Source organism: Ananas comosus, linkage group 10 (assembly GCF_001540865.1).
Source record: "Ananas comosus cultivar F153 linkage group 10, ASM154086v1, whole genome shotgun sequence".
Lineage (NCBI taxonomy): Eukaryota > Viridiplantae > Streptophyta > Magnoliopsida > Poales > Bromeliaceae > Ananas > Ananas comosus.
The window spans coordinates 11,667,076-11,683,714 of NC_033630.1; the positions used below are offsets into that span (position 1 = coordinate 11,667,076).

Genomic DNA, 16,639 nt, shown 5'->3' on the forward strand with positions numbered 1-16,639 from the left:
ACGTGTTATATACCCGTACTTTTGGCGGTAAGGAATAGACAAAACTTTAAGTATTAGATTTGTTATATATAAAAGAAAACCAACAAAGTTACGTCTTGCTGTGTACATAGTAAGAGAAAATGACATGATAAAAAGAGTAGGATGACGAAATTTCGACAACCAACCCATGGTCACCACCATACATTTTTCATAGTTTTAGGAATAGTTGGAAAGACGTATCTTAAGAGAGAAAATCTACGGTCACAAAGATAGTATGAAAAATGTAGTCAGTCTACCTCTTCCTGTGTTGGTCGTGTCCTCGTAGACACGTAAGGCAGGCGGAAAGTTTACGTTGGGCGATTGATGCCTTCATTCATGGCTAGGAAATACCTTAGTGTTCCAAGACGATATTTATGCACCAACACTTAACCATGTAAATTACTTGCAATCTGTTCAAAAAGTTCAAACAAGTTACCATTGACGTTAAAGTGATAGTTAACGATAAGATCGACCTTGATAAAGTCTTTTCATACTAACAAACCAGACAACACCGTTTTCCATGGATTGCAACTACAGATGAAATAACTATTAATAGTTCTTCCTTTAGAAATCGTTCAGTCCCGCCACTGTGAAAGTTCCTCGTTCATATTGTTGAGGGTTTCTACCAATGATCTTACATCACATATAATATATAAAACACACACATAGATACATGTATACGCATACTTTTGGACGAGTATGAAGAAATGGACACGAACTCAAGAAACAGTATTGAGTGACACAATCCAATTTGTACTACGGGACGATGGTCTTATAGAGTTCTCCAAACGAAAATTCCCTTCATCACACTGATTTAAAACCATCAATAACGAAGAATAGGTCAATTCTAGTAGTGTAAATCTGAAGGACATACACTTCTAGTTAAGACAAAAGTCTCATTTCTTTTTCAGGCTTACGAGAACGTAACCAAGATCCGATCAAGTATACGAGATTAGTTAACGTATAGAATTTGTTTTATAAACTTTGAGACACCTTATCTAGTCCTTTCCAACGTCCTCATCGCTACTCTTCACTCGTCATACGTGCAAAGGAGATTATTTTGTAATACCCAAACTCGACTTCCTTTACTAATCCGGAAGACTTTATCGGAGAAAGCAATTTTATGAACGCGGAGACCAGTGGGAAATGACACGAAAAAAACATAAGTTCTTCAAGGAGAATCGACAGATTAATTCCGACACCTACTTTTGAGCTCCAAACAAAATCAATACCGAAATATTCCTAGCTACACGGCCCTTCTCCCAACTAACAAAGTTTAAAAAATTTTAACTAACGTATGGTTTCATTGTCGCTTTCGTAACTCCTAATTCTTTATGAATAACGATAGTAACTATAGTCTTAACGATGTTACTCGAAAGGAACATCAACAGAGTAATCTCAAGAGATTTCTTCACATGATTACTCAATAATGTACTAGTTAGGAAAGAATAAGTGAAGGGGGTACTTCTAGACAGGTAAACGTAAGAATTAGTCTAATCATGCCAAGAAAAGAACTAAACGTACCCATAGGTCCGATATTTCGTCAACCAATCGATAGGTGTGAAACAGTACAAGAGGAAAATAATTAAGTAGAGTACACTAAACCCACCGGTTTTCGAGAAGAAATAGCGACCGTGAGTTCTTACCCTAAGACTTTTCCTGTAACGTTATGACTCTGTTTCCACACACGCACCCCATCGCAGGTAACGTTTTTAGAAGTACTACTTTTCACATGGCTCAGGGGCTGGCTGGTGCAAGTGCGTTCACCGGGCATTCTCGTGAACAAGGCTTACGATCCCGAGCTCGAAAAACGTCTTCACTACAAAGTCATTTTAACGAGCCTATTCACGAAGCATCAATTTGTAGGCTAAAGACCAATAAGCCCATATTTTCAACGAAATTTTAAACTCGGGCCTTCTACACCTTCTCCGTTCATCATCAACTATCTAGGAATCACTCCTCTGATGATTACAATTCCACTCGTGGCGTAGTATCCCAACTACATCTCCTACTGGATCCTTATCAACATATCCAAAAATTTTGGCTGTAGAATTGTTGACCCATGCACCTAATTAGTATCGTGAGTTTTTTCAAAAAGATTTAGCCAATTACTGTTGTAGAGGTCTAAGGAGAATCATTCAGTATATCCAAATTTTACTAGGTCAACAAAGCATTCGACACGTACAACACTCACCAACGTTAGTAAGGACAATGAATTAGCGCAGGACCGAGCATAAATTAGATATGAAACGAAGGGAAGTCCATAGAAGGCTAACAATCGAAGATGACACAAATATTCAAAGATTGAAAAGCAAACGATTTGTTATCGAATCGATAACGAAGAACTCATCTTTTTTCTTTCACAAAAATTCAAACAGCATTTCACATACTTTTCCTGGATCAACTATTTAAAAACCCACGAGGGTTCATCATCGACTCTCACCAACTAGAAGACGGCTGTGACAAAAATAGGAAAACTTTGAGGTAAAACTAGATACGACCAATTGTCAGGAAACCAGTTTTAGACCTTTCACTTTAAATAAAATCAAGTAACTAAAGTAGGTGGGATTAGTTCCTATTATTTCTAATCGTTTAAGCTTTAAGGAAAGGTGTATTTAACGTGTCATTCTGGTTTTGTGTCTTCCCTATTAATGTGAATAATGGTTCTAATAGCGAAATAAATTTAAAAACCTAGCTCAGAAATTATAAATAATTAATAAAGGTTAGTTGAGTTTCTTTTTTTTACCATGAGATTGGTAGGTTTTAAGTTCGAGTGAGGGTCTTTTTCTATTTTTTTAAATGAGACTTTGTTGTACCCTGATGATCTATACGGTGTATGATATCCTCCTTGTATCCTATCACATTTACACATTATTATATAGATCCGTACAAGGTTAAATGACACTCGAGTGCGTTGCACTAGGTGTGAGTTTAAGACCCCGTCACGTACGGCAAAGAAGCCCCAGTTCGTACCCTAGGGTAGAAAAAGAAGTAAAAAAAAAGGGTAAAAAAAAATTTTTTTTTGAAAAGCGAAGAGGTAGTATATTGTATCCGGTAAAATCTCGGGTCACACCCTTTTTAATACTGCTGCTGCTGCTGCTGCTGCTGCTACTACTACTACAACAATTCATTTACGGGAAATATATGACACCCTCCCACTCTTTTTACTCACGTGAACAGCGGGTAACATTGTGAGGAGGGGGAAGAAACAAGAAACACTCACAGGACGTAAACCCACCTACTCGCCACCCACCCTCACCAACACATGCACACACGTAACCCACCGAACACTGTCCCACTATGAATTTTTCACTAATAGTATATTAATAATAATAAAGGAAGATAAACACCTTCTTTTGTTTTACCTAGAATCCGTCCTTATGTAACAAAAGCTCTAATTCATACAAATAAACGGGCGTTTGGTTTAATCTCAAAGCTATCAAAATTAAACACAACGTCATCTTCGTGATCTGAAAAAAGAAAAAATTACATAGTTTGCGAAATAATGTTCACGGACACTTCGCTCAGTTTATAAGAGTCCTTCAAAATGATAAAATCGTTTTTTTTCTTTATAGACTCTTATTATTAGTGATAAATCTCTTCAACTCAAAATAGGTCTCTTAATAAAACCTTCAACACTTAAACTAGAGAGACGTACGCGCAAAGTTTTTTATCCCCAAATTTAGAGATTGAAGAAATCCATTATAGAATCATATCAAAGAACCTTCCCAGAATGCATGCTCTTGAAGTTTTTTTTGCTGTTTTTTTGTTTTTGTTTGTTTTCTTTTTGTTACAAGCTCCGTGCTTTATATTAGACGAGGTATCAATCCGGGGATTAAGTGGGATTATTATTTATAATCATGATAACTATTTAACCAACTACCAATCCTTTCGGATTGAATTTTTCAGAAAATACCTCCGATGTAGCGAGTTGTAGCAAGATAAAACATCGCCTGTTTTCGTTCCTTCAAGCCTTTTCTTGGGGAGAAACAGGGACATAAATCGGGGTGTATTAGTTAGGTGCTGATACAAGAGGAGTAGTTTACGTTGTTTGACTACGGTAGTTTATCGATTTTCAGCATCGACAGCATCGGCAGCGCTCGTGCTGCCCCCCACTACGCAGCGACGCTTAGCAGCGTTGAACTACTAGATGCTACGAGGAGCTACCGCTTTGTAGTTGGTGGTGTCGTAGATGTATGACTGGAGCTCTAATACTAGTTTATACCTAATCTAATAACCTAATGCGTCGATCACTGATCACTCCCCAGTCACAGACAAAGCTTGTCGAAGACGATTGTCGCCTATTCCTTCGCTTTTTCCAAACCAGCGCCAATCTACGCGGGTTTGTACCCGCGTAGCACATCTCTTTTTACCAGGTGATATATTTATACGAACTAGCCAAATCTGGGTTGTGGTTGTATATGTACCTTGACCCAGGTCTACACCTGTTACCGTGCTGCATCTTACTACGAATTGAAACAGCTACTACATTGCAAGAGAGTCAAAACAAAACATAGGATTGATGAAACTATGTACTATATTAATTACCTAGGGACAAAGTAATTATCAACAAAATTTTCTGTAAAGCTAATTCAATTAACTTAGTATATATTAAGAGTACGTACGTCAATTGAAATATAGTAAAAGAAAGTAACTAAAACTACAAAACAAGTGTGAGTGGCATCACCTCACTCAGTTCAATGTTAGTGTCTCTGAAAAAATGATAAATTTGTTAAATATATTAATATATTATTTGATTTAATATTAATAGAAATTTAATACATAATTTCTACTATTTGCTACTTATTCTGTCAAAATGACGAGAGATGATTGACTATACTCTTATAAGTATTGGACCCTCCGTACTCATAAGTTGTTTGTGATGTTGGGGCTTCCGAATTGACGATTCACATTGTTAAACATGATCTAGATTATTTGAAACTTCTAGAAAATAAATTTCGTAATTTTTCGAATAATAATAAAGTCCATCAAACGAACATAAAATGAATGGTCAAAATCGAACGACGTCCTGGAAATGGATGATCGGATCCTTCAATTTAAGATTGGAGTTATTGATCTTTATCTAGGTAGTGAACATAATTTTCTATCAAAAATTCAACCTATTCCAATTCTTTTACATTGTTAAACTAGCAAGTTTTCCATACCGATCGTTAAAAATTGTCAATTTTGTGAGTTTCTGTTCGTCAGGTAAATGATGTCGAAAAATTATGAAATTTGATTTTTAGAAGTTTTAAATGCTTTAGATAATGTTTAGCGGTATAGATCGTCGATTCGAAAGCTCTATCATCAAAAATAATTTGTGAATACGAGGGCGATCGTACTCATAAGAGTATAATAGCCGAACTATATATATATATATATATATATATATATATATACTATATAGAATTATGCTACTATACTATCAATAGTACCTAAGCCCTTAGTATATTAAGTTTTCGGCGTTGGATGAAAAGATGTGCGGTTAGGATGATAGTGATCCTCGGTTTAAATTAATAGTGGTCCCTAGGGTTGAGTGGGTGTGTTGGTTTAATAGTATATCTAATAGGTGGAAATGATCAAAGGGTAGATCTAACGGTAGAAAACTCAATAGTACCAAGGGGCTTTGGTACTATCGATAGTATAGTAGCCGGACTCTTATATATTATATATATAGAGAGAGAGAGAGGAGAGAGAGAGAGTTGGACTGGGCTACTATTAGTAGCAAAAATTTCATTGTTGCTACCAGTTTTTTAGCTTTTGGATCAAATTCTTTTCATTATTTCTAAAATCATTGGATTAAATACTATAACCCAGTGGGGACCACTCAACCCTAGGGGGACCACTCAACTCTAACCGAACTAATATCATCCTGATCCTATATTTTCATCCAAGGGTTAAAACTTGATAGCAAAAAAGCATTTTACTATTAATAGTATTCTAGCCTAATATTATATATATATATATATATATATAATATTATAATATATATATATATATATATATATGAGTTGGACTGGGCTACTATTAGTAGCAAAATCCCATTGTTGCTACCAGTTTTTTAGCCTTCGGATCAACTCTTTTCATTATTTCTAACTATTGGATTAAATACTATAACCCAGTGGGGACCACTACCTAGGGGACCAACTCAATCTCTAACGATTAATATCATCCTGACCCTAAATTTTTCATCCAAGGTTAAAACTTGAATAGTAAAAGAGCGTTTTACTATTAATAGTATTTCAGCCTAATTATATCATATATATATATATTATATAATATAATATATATATATATATATATTATATATATATATTATATATATATAGTCCGGCTACTATGCTATTAATAGCACAAAGCACTTGGTGCCTACCAAGTTTTCCGCCGTTAGATCTACCCTTTTTGATCATTTTCATCCATTAGATCATACTGTTTAACCAACACTCACTCAACCTAGGGGGCCCACATCATCTTAACGCACATCTCTTAATCCAATGGCCAAAACTTGGTAGCACCAATGACTTGATGCTATTAATAGTATAATAGCCTAGTTCTATATATATATATATATAATATATATATATATATAATATATATATATATATAATATAGTCAGCTGTATTATACTATCGGTAGCACGGGGCTCCGTGCTACCAAGTTGTTTTCGATGATGCGGCTTCCAAATCGATGATCGGCTCCGTTAGAATTGATCTACACTATTAAAAGTATTTGGAAACTAAATTTTATAATTTTTCGATATCATTTACTTATAAAACAAATAGTTCTAAAATTGAACGGCTAAAAATAAAATCTCAATATTGATAAAAAGAATTTAAATTCAAGATCAGATATACTGATTTACTCTAAATAGTGAAAAAAATTTTCTATTAAAATTTTCATCGGATTTGAATTGTTTACACTGTTAACTCACAAACACACACATCAGCCATTAAAATTGTCAATTTTAGATCTGTTGATCACTATAAATGATGTCGAAAATTATAAATTTAGTTTCCAATACTTTTAATAGTATAGATCAAGTCTAACGGAGCCGATCGTCGATTTGGAAGCCGCATCATCAAAAACAACTTGGTAGCACGGGAGGCCCCGTGCTACAGGTAGTATCGAAGCCGGACTCTATATATATATATATATATATATTACAATATTTTAAAATTAGTTAATAAATCCCACAATGATTACCTGTTATGGGTTCATAAGTAGATCTCACTCACCACGCACAGCAAAGCAAAATTTCGATTTAATTTATAATTACATGTATTATATGGCATCCAAGCATATCAAAATTAGTAAGTTGTGGATAATATTCAGTCCCTTTAATATTGCGTTGATCCTCGGAAGAACTCAACATCTAAGTAAAAGGATTTCCAAAGTTATTGTCTTTATAAATGTGCCTTTTAGACTTTATTGATCGTACATGTTAAATTAGATTTTAATTTTTTTTAAAGAGTCCAGGTCTTTGGAGCTTCAATCACATAGCAATCAGCTTAAAAACGTTTCTTCTCTACACAAGTCAAGCAGGGAGACGAGACCAGCTTATTGAGTGGTTATCAAAATTTTGAAAAGTAAAAGAAGATTTCCCACACCTCTACAGATGGCTAAGAACCATTTTTGACATGAATATGTTTTTATCTACATGATTCAATTACGAAGAAACTAAGCCAAGCAGCTAGGTACCATGGTGATCAAGAAGGCTTCAGCACATCCTCTTTTCATGAGCACCACACCACTATCTGCCTCCCGAGCTATACTGATCACATGCCTTCTCCTATTCGATATTAGCAGATTAGCTTCTGCACGAAAGAAGCACCCGAGATGTCCGTCTTTCTCTTGTGGACCTCTGCACGACATTGGTTATCCATTCCGCTCGAAGGGCGACCCCCCCAAATGCGGGGATCGTCGATTTCAGCTTGCCTGTGAGGCTGGTAACAAGACTATCTGGGATATCCACCAACCTGGGACATACTACGTTACCGAGATCTCGAAGAGGTACCCAAATTTCTTTGGTTACCTATATAACAATTTCACAGTTGTCGATGCCAACTTGGCTAACGGCAGCTGCAGTCTTCCCTTGCAGTCTCTTTCCCGCACCAGCATCGAGAGCATGGGATTATATGCAAGCGATTTTACGTGGGCTACCTTTGTGAGCTGTACGAGGATGATAGTAAACAGCACATATAACCCTGTTCCTTGTTTGAGCAAGACCGATGCATTTGCGTATGTTATACTTTCATCTCAAGCGCTTCAGCTGGAGGATACGGAGCGTTTCTGTAGCTTCTTAGCGATGACTCCGGTTATGTTCGATCCAGAACGAATGCAGCTGATGAATGGAAACATGATCTCGCTGGAGCATCCCACAACAGAATACGTCTTCCAGCTCCTGAAGCGTGGATTTCCTGTTCCGATTTACTCAGCAGGTCTTCCTGCTCTGTTTTACGCAGCAGGTCTTCAGGATTTTTCCGGCTTTTATGGTTGTCCAAAAGAAGCTGTATGGTAAGTTGAGTACCACGCAAGTTCCTCCACCAAATAGCCTCATGCATAGACATTCAGACACATTCACACAGATGTAGAAGACACATTCAGGGAGAGAGAGAGAGAGAGAGAGAGAGAGAGAGAGAGAGAGAGGGGTAGAGGAACAATATTTGGTATATGGCTAGATTCATCTTTTATTTATTTGATTTAATTTCTTTTATTAGATTTGAATGGAGAGAGGGAGATTTCACTTTGTGAGAAAACGCATTCTGAGTAACAGAAAACGTGCTCTATGACTTCTCAATTCTCATCAATGTGAATAATTTGTCATCCCGCATGTTGTGCAGGAGCTCTCGGACGGATATATACGTAGGGATTCTCTCTCCGAGATTCTTCTTTGCTCGCAGTGGAGTGGCTTTGATAGAAAGTATGGAATACATTCACAAGCGCCCTTCACAATGGGTTTTGGTTCTCTTGTTGGCATTAGATTCTACTGTAAAAATTTTGACAGGTAAATAAGACTACCCCTTCTTAAGCCTAGACTGCACTTTGTTGTCACTCTATTAATTCTCATCCATTAAATCTGCATACTGCAGTTCTCTCAATTCTCTGCAGATTCGTTATTGCGCCATTGGCAATATTCCTTTTCTTGGCACACAAGTTGTGGAGAGAAAAGAAATCAGTGGATGCCGTCGAGAAGTTCCTTCGAAGCCAGAGGGCGCTCGCGCCGATGAGGTACGCATATACCGACCTCATTGCAATCACAGGCCACTTCCGAGAAAAGCTCGGCCAAGGAGGATTCGGTTTTGTATCCAAAGGAGTTCTCCCTGGCGGCGTTCTTGTGGCAGTGAAGATGTTGTTAAGCAATTCTAGATGCAATGGGGAAGAGTTCATCAACGAGGTCTCTACCATCGGTAGGATCCACCACGTCAACGTGATAAAGCTTGTCGGGTTCTGCTCCGAGGGATCGAAGAGGGCCCTCGTCTATGAGTACATGCCTAACGGATCGCTCGACAAGCATATCTTCTCTGCCAATGGAGTCGCTGGTCGGCGAACATTCACGTGGGACAAACTCAATGACATAGCCTTGGGAATCGCCCGTGGCATCAACTACTTGCACCAGGGATGCGATAAGAGAATTTTACACTTCGATATCAAGCCACAGAATGTCCTCTTAGACCGAAACTTCACTCCAAAGGTTTCGGATTTCGGGCTAGCAAAATTGTACCCAAAGGACACCAGCCTTGTGTCGATGAGTACTACTAGAGGAACAACAGGATACATTGCACCTGAATTGATTTCGAGGAGCTTCGGTGTTATATCTCACAAGTCTGATGTCTACAGCTTCGGAATGCTACTGATGGAGATGGCGGGAGGAAGGAGGAATGCTGACCCTCGAGCTGAGAATTCAAGCCAGGCCTATTATCCTTCATGGATATACGATCGATTAACCCAGCCTGAAATAAGTGAAATAAGCACCACTTTTGATATTGCAGAGGGGGAGCGAAAGTTATGCATTGTTGGATTGTGGTGTATTCAGATAAGACCCTCGGCTCGCCCTGCCATGAGCAAAGTTATAGAAATGCTAGAAGCAGATGTCGAAACACTTGAAATGCCGCCGAAGCCTTTCTTCTCTGCAGAAGAGCCAATTCCTACCATTAGCGTAAGTTGCTTGGGTTCTTCCTCAGAGTTCCCTGCCATCTCAGAAGATGAGTGATGAAACCTTGAATAGAAATTTATTCAGCAACAATAAAGACAAACTAACAGATAGATAGATAGATAGATAGATAGATAGAAAGATAGGAGCTAGGAAAGGTTCCTAAAAGCAGCAAGCTAGCCAATGGTGCTAGAAATTTTTTGGCCATCAAATCCATCCAGATCCATGAGAGAGTGCTTTGAGATCTGATGAACATCAAAATGTGCTCACAAATAGATGCTCCTATGGATCCCAGAGCACTCTTCCAACCAATCCCAATATGAATAGAGTGGCCAAATAGTTGCGACCACAAAGAACCTTGTATCTATATAATCTAATCAATTATATATAATTACGGTATCTATGTAATCAATTATATATAATTACGGTGTATGTGGTCTCAAAAGTGTAAGAAATAAATTTTATATACATTATAGCTTCTTCAAGATATCATTCCAGTGGAATTATTGTTGTGAAAAGTTTTTGGTTAACTCATTATTTCAATTTAGGCAACATCACCCACGCAAACCAAGGCTCTTACATGTTACATCAATGAACTGTTGCTGTGCGAAGCCACAACAATCCAACATCTAAACGCATATACAACAAAGTAAAGAATTAATACATCTAGCAACAAAGATGCTTATCTGCGAGCTGTTTTTTTTGGTAACGTTATATTACTATTAAATTTGAACTAAACTATTTAAACTTGTAAGGCTGAATTTTGTAGTTTTATTAGAATGTTATTTGCTTAGTAATCAAGTGATCTTAAAGATCATTTTATTTTAGCAACTAAAAGTTGCTAGTTTTTAGACTATTAAAATACTAACCAAATGATGTGGTAAAATTATAAAATTCGAAAGCTAAAAAATTCAAAGACCCTAGATGCAGTTTTACGGGGGAATTTGAAGTTTGCGCTTTATTTTATGTTTTTTTTGCTAGTCCTGGCCACCTATGGGTGCAAAAAGGGGCCGGGCAGCCGGTGGGCCACCCGCCGGTGGGCCACCCGCCGGGAGTAGCTAGGCCTTTAACATCAAAATTTATGCTAGCCAAGTGATCTTAATTTTTTTTTATAAATCATTTTTTTTTATTTGAACTAGTCAACAGTACTTTGATATAAAAATTTATGCTAATTTACTTTTTTAATGAATATATCGTTGCGAGAATTGCATAAAATATACTAAGTTTATAAATATAAACGAAGCATTCAAATTTTGTAATCAAGATACCGACCGTCTCTAGCGCAAGTGATAAAAGGCTTGGCGATTGTCAACTCAAAATAGTCAATATATATATATAGTTTAAGAATAATGCTCATGAGTCTCGATTATGACTCTTCCCAACTATAGCCGCACGCCGCTTGCCTAGGCCCAATCCGGCCTCCCGCCACAAGACAGAATGCGGCCTAACTCACCTACTGACAATTCAATTCTTTATATAGCACCTACATAAAATGTACCCAAATCCTAATATAATTAGGATTACTATTCTAATAAATATCTAAATTCACATTAATTTATCTATGAGGAAGAACATAAAAGCTTAAGAAAAACTTAAATTTAGAATGTGTAACTTGAAATTATTGAAGAAAAAACTCGCTAAATGCACAAAAAGGTGTAGACTTGTAAAAAAAAAAAAAAAAAAAGCTACTTTTAAAATTTATACAAATGTTTTATTTTAGTTCTTATTTTAGAGGGGAAAAAAATTATATGTATCCATTAATGTGTATCTATCCGGTTGTGCGCCACAACTTATCTATTATTTACTCATCCCGTACTCTTAATGCAATAGTTTAAATTTTAAATAGACATGATAAATGTAAATAAATGTGATGATTGAAATTCGTATACGAGTCTATGTCGATGTCAATGAATGAGAAATAGTAATTTTGTCTCTCAATAATAAATTGAGGCAATTACTTATGTACTTCTGAAAAATTTTCGACTTTTTGATTTACCCTCTTAGAAGGTTATTATTGAAAATACATGTTTTATGTTTCAACATATTTCAAATATACTTACAAAGTTAAATTCTGTTAATAAACGATTAGTAATAATTGTTATATGGATAAAATTACTATTTTACCCTTTCAAATATACCTTTCCACCATTATCGACTTTACCGACTCTTCTTATTTGCCCTTAAATAAGGGGCACAAATTTTTTTTTGATTTTTAGTCTTTTTAAATATATCCCTTTATCGTCACCAATATTTCTTATTTGTCTCTAAGTTAAGGACAAAAGAGGCATTTTGTTTTTTTTAACTCTAGTAAATATTTAACTCATATTTAACCCAAATTAACTTAACGGATGGTAATTGCAAAGATATTTTAGAATAACGGAGTAACATATGAGAGGTATATTAGAAAGAAAAAAAATAAAAGTAAATGAAATATTTCCGAAGTTTTAAGAGGTATATAGGCAATTATTCCTGATAAATAAGAATAAGGACTAACAAAAGAAATAATCGGGGACGATCGAAATTTTAGATAAGTTTCAACTATTGCTGATAAAACTGGAGTGGTTCCAACTAATTTTGTCGGGATGAGGATCGAGATGGTTTCAACGAACTAATTCGATTGAGATAAGAATCAAGATGGTTTTAGTAGATTGGAAGAAGGACCAATTTGGATGAGAATAAAATCAATTTGAATGAGAGTAAGGATGTTGGGTAATTATTTTTTAAATATATTGTTCTTATTTTTTTGTAAATCTGAAAGGCTATAAATAGAATTTCATTCGCTCTTATAAAGATACTCCATTTAGTGTGAGTAAATATTGTTTTTTTCTAATATGGTTTTATTTTTACCGCTATATATAAGCTTGTACCCTACTTGCATCTTGAAATAAAAAATAAAAAAAACTACTTCTAAAATTTATAAATATAAAGATGTTTTCTTTTAATTTTTATTTTAGAAGAAAAGTTGTTACATGTACCCATTTATGTATCCATATGTTGATGTGATAGTCTAAATTGTAAACAAATATCATGATTGAAATTTAAATATGTGGTGATACGCGTACGTACAAATGCAACGAGTGCAAATAGCACTTTTTCTCTAAGTAATAAATAAGAGCAAGGACTAACATAGAAAGGGTATTCAAAATAGAAAAAACACATTATTTATGCAATATATAGGGTAAAAATAGAAAAAACAAAAAGCAAAGATTATTGAAAGATAACTTTTTTAAAAAAAATCTGGGTCGACTTGACTTGTGAGACCAATCGGATCGTGTCCCAGTGCCTGAACCGATTCAATTCAACCTATAATAAATTATACTGTATCAGTGGTGATTAACTCTCTCTTCTATTTTTTTTATATATTTCAATAATTAATTAGAAATATGTATTAATTTTTTTAATATACATTTTGAATACATTTTTAATTATATATAATATAATAGTTAAAAATAATATAGAATACTATGCTTTGTATATTTTTTTATTATATATTATATAAAAATAATAATTGAGTATCTATGATGTTATGATAAGGTAGTTCAACTCTCAGGTTGAACTACGTCGAGTTGTATTAGTGACGGTGAAAACCCCGGTCGAATATTTTGACAAAATCAAATCTGTATCCATATTTTTTTCCGATGCCAATTTAGATATGGATATAAATATTAGATGACAAATTCTTATTACTATATTTATTTCTAGATTCATATAAGAATTAGATTTGTTTTATAATATTATTCGGATAATAAAATATACTATTATGCATATATAAATATGATCTAAAATTTGCACGAATAAGACACACAGTACAATTAAAGATTCACACTCTAACGCAAACTTCATATACCTATATTTTATTTAAAGAAATTTAATAGTTTAACAAATATAAATTTTCACCCTACCCGATTAGGGACGTCAATGGGTATGGATGGCCGAAATTTTATCCGAATCCGAACTCGAATGAAATGGATATATTCAATGCTAAATGGATATGGATTCGAATATGGATATCAAAAATAGAAATCCGACGGATATGGATTCGGATATAGATTTTGATTGTACCCGACCCGAACTCGACCCGAACCCGAATTTATTTGTATTATATATAATATATATATAAAAAATTGATGTTATATTTGAATTTGTATTTTAAAAATTTAGATTTAATATAATTATTTTGAAATATTGAAAAAAGAAATAATTGTTTCCGGTTCAAATTTTCGGGTTCGGGTTCGGGTTCGGATTTCGGATTTTTGGTCGGATTCGGTTTGGATATGGATTTTTAAAATCCGTCGGGTTCGGGTTCGGGTTCGGGTCTCGAGTTCGGAGTCGGGTTCGAATTCGAATTTTTGAAAATCCGCCCCGAATCCGACCCGTTGACATCTCTATACCCGATAGATAGACGGTAGCATGCGCCTTTAATTTTCATTGGTTGAAACATCTTCCAACCAAATAAAGTTAAGAACAAGTTTTCAAAGCATGACCGACCGTTTCTAGAGCAAGTGGCAAAGGGCTTGGTGGTTGGTATCCGAGACCTAAGTTCGAATCCTAGTTGATTCACATTTCCAGCTAAGCTTATTTCTAAATGAAATAAACGAAGCGGACAGCGTACTACCTATCTCTCTCAAAAAAAAAAAAAAAAAAGTTTACAAAGCATGCATTTATACATGACATATATAGTGCTCAAGGTACTTATAGCACTGTACCTAATGAGCTCTTAAATGTTGAATTAATTAGCTTGAGATCGAGACCACATCTATTTCTATTCTTCTATTCTTTCTACTATATTAAAGAAAGGTTTGGGGGTGACCACAGCAATAGCGTCAAAGGAGATAAGAGGAATGAGAAAAGGAAAGGAAAGAGAGCAATAAGGGTAATTTGATCATATTATTAAAATCTAAATCAAATCTACAAAATTTAAAAAATCGGCGCGATTTTGCAAAAATACAAAACCAATAAAATTTTTGTTATATTTGGTTTAGATTTATCGTTATCTAAATTAGAATTAAATCCTAATTTAATTAGGATTTGATATAATTTGGTATATATGGATTATGAGTCGAAATCTAATTTCAAATTAAATTAGATTAAATTTATATTTAGAAATCTAATTAGACTAGAATTCTAATTAGGCTCTAATTTGAAGCAACATCCTATATATATGCGGCCAAATTAATGAAGCCGGTGCGACCAAACTGAGAAGCCATGCCTAATTAAGTTTTCAAAATTCATGTCCAAAGCCTACTGTCCTTTTGGTGCTGGTGGTCATGCAGAACCGGCAGGGCATTCATTGCGGGAGAGCCTTGTTCTAACTGGAGGCATTCTCTAATTAATTAAGCCAACCGGCAGGAGGAGCCGTATGCACTAATTAAGACATTTGTTGGTCCGTACGGATTGAGTGAGGCCATTTTTTGGAGTTGTTTTGTTGCGGCGTTTTCGATCCAACTAATTAAGTTTTAGTCTTTGAGCGATCTTTTTTGTACTCTATTTTTTTTTGACATTAATAAATTATTAGCTCCGTCTCCGTCCGTAGACGTAGACCGTTGGTCAAACCACGTAAATGTCGGTGTGTTTTTTTTTTTATCTTTTTTTTTCTGCATTAAGTTATTTTCTGTATTTATTTTTCGTCGTTTCGATTTTAACAAACTAGTATCAAAGCCTTTCTATTTTCTTTGAGGATTAAGATGACGACGAAATTCAAGATTCAGAAGTTTGACAGGACCAATAGTTTCGCATTATGGCAAGTCAATATACGTGCTATCCTGAAATAACTCGTTAAGGGTGGGACCCCTTTTTTTTGTTTGGGTATAAGGGAGGGATAACTCCTTATCCCCTCCTTTATCCCCCAACCAAACGAGTTTCATACTATTTATCAACTATAGGACATTTTTGATGGTCAGATGCGTCGTACATAACACTTTAATGAAGAAGATAACAAAGTGCCTAATGAAAAATAAAAATAAAAATCATAGAGTACTTAAGTATCATACAGTTAAAATTATAAAGTACTAAAGTTAAAAAATGTACGGTAAACTATAGAATGATATCTGAAGTTTTTCCTAAGTGAAATGATCTCCCAACTACTTTGCCAAAGTAATGATATCTGAAGTTTTTCCCAAGGGGCTGTTCGGATCCCTGTAAAACTCTTCTGAAAAAAAAAATTTTGGGTGAAATTTTTTTTTCCTGCATTTGGTTGTCCGTAAATTTTTTTTTGGAAAAGTTATCTTACAGATTTTAGAGAAAAATTCGTGTTTTTGTTTTCCGCGTGCCGTTCGCGGAAAACAAAAACAAGGAGGGAGATGGCACCGCGTTGGGGAGCGGACGGGTCGGTAGACGCGCGCAGTCTATGAGGATACTTCGGCCTCGTGGACCGCATGACAAGGAAGTCCACTGCAGACCTTCCTCTCATTTTATATATATATATATATATATATACATATATATATACATATATATATATATATGTATATA

General features: G+C 35.1%; 2 protein-coding genes across 2 annotated transcripts; both read left to right on the forward strand.

The window, feature by feature from the left end:
- Positions 7,656-8,536, forward strand: LOC109716239. Its single transcript, XM_020241567.1, has 2 exons — positions 7,656-8,028; positions 8,104-8,536. The coding sequence occupies exons 1-2, from the start codon at positions 7,718-7,720 to the stop codon at positions 8,534-8,536; spliced, it is 744 nt and encodes a 247-aa protein (XP_020097156.1). The 5' UTR covers positions 7,656-7,717.
- On the forward strand, positions 8,465-10,542 carry LOC109716570 (rust resistance kinase Lr10-like). Its single transcript, XM_020242092.1, has 3 exons — positions 8,465-8,532; positions 8,859-9,022; positions 9,108-10,542. Exons 2-3 carry the CDS (start codon positions 8,941-8,943, stop codon positions 10,226-10,228), a joined length of 1,203 nt encoding a protein of 400 aa, XP_020097681.1. The 5' UTR covers positions 8,465-8,532; positions 8,859-8,940; the 3' UTR covers positions 10,229-10,542.

Coding starts and splice junctions, on each gene's coding strand:
- LOC109716239 (XM_020241567.1), top strand. CDS start 7,718: ATGGTGATCAAGAAGGCTTCAGCACATCCTCTTTTCATGAGCACCACA. Junction 8,029..8,103: donor GTTACCGAGATCTCGAAGAG/GTACCCAAATTT, acceptor CGGCAGCTGCAG/TCTTCCCTTGCAGTCTCTTT.
- LOC109716570 (XM_020242092.1), top strand. CDS start 8,941: ATGGAATACATTCACAAGCGCCCTTCACAATGGGTTTTGGTTCTCTTG. Junction 9,023..9,107: donor TACTGTAAAAATTTTGACAG/GTAAATAAGACT, acceptor TGCATACTGCAG/TTCTCTCAATTCTCTGCAGA.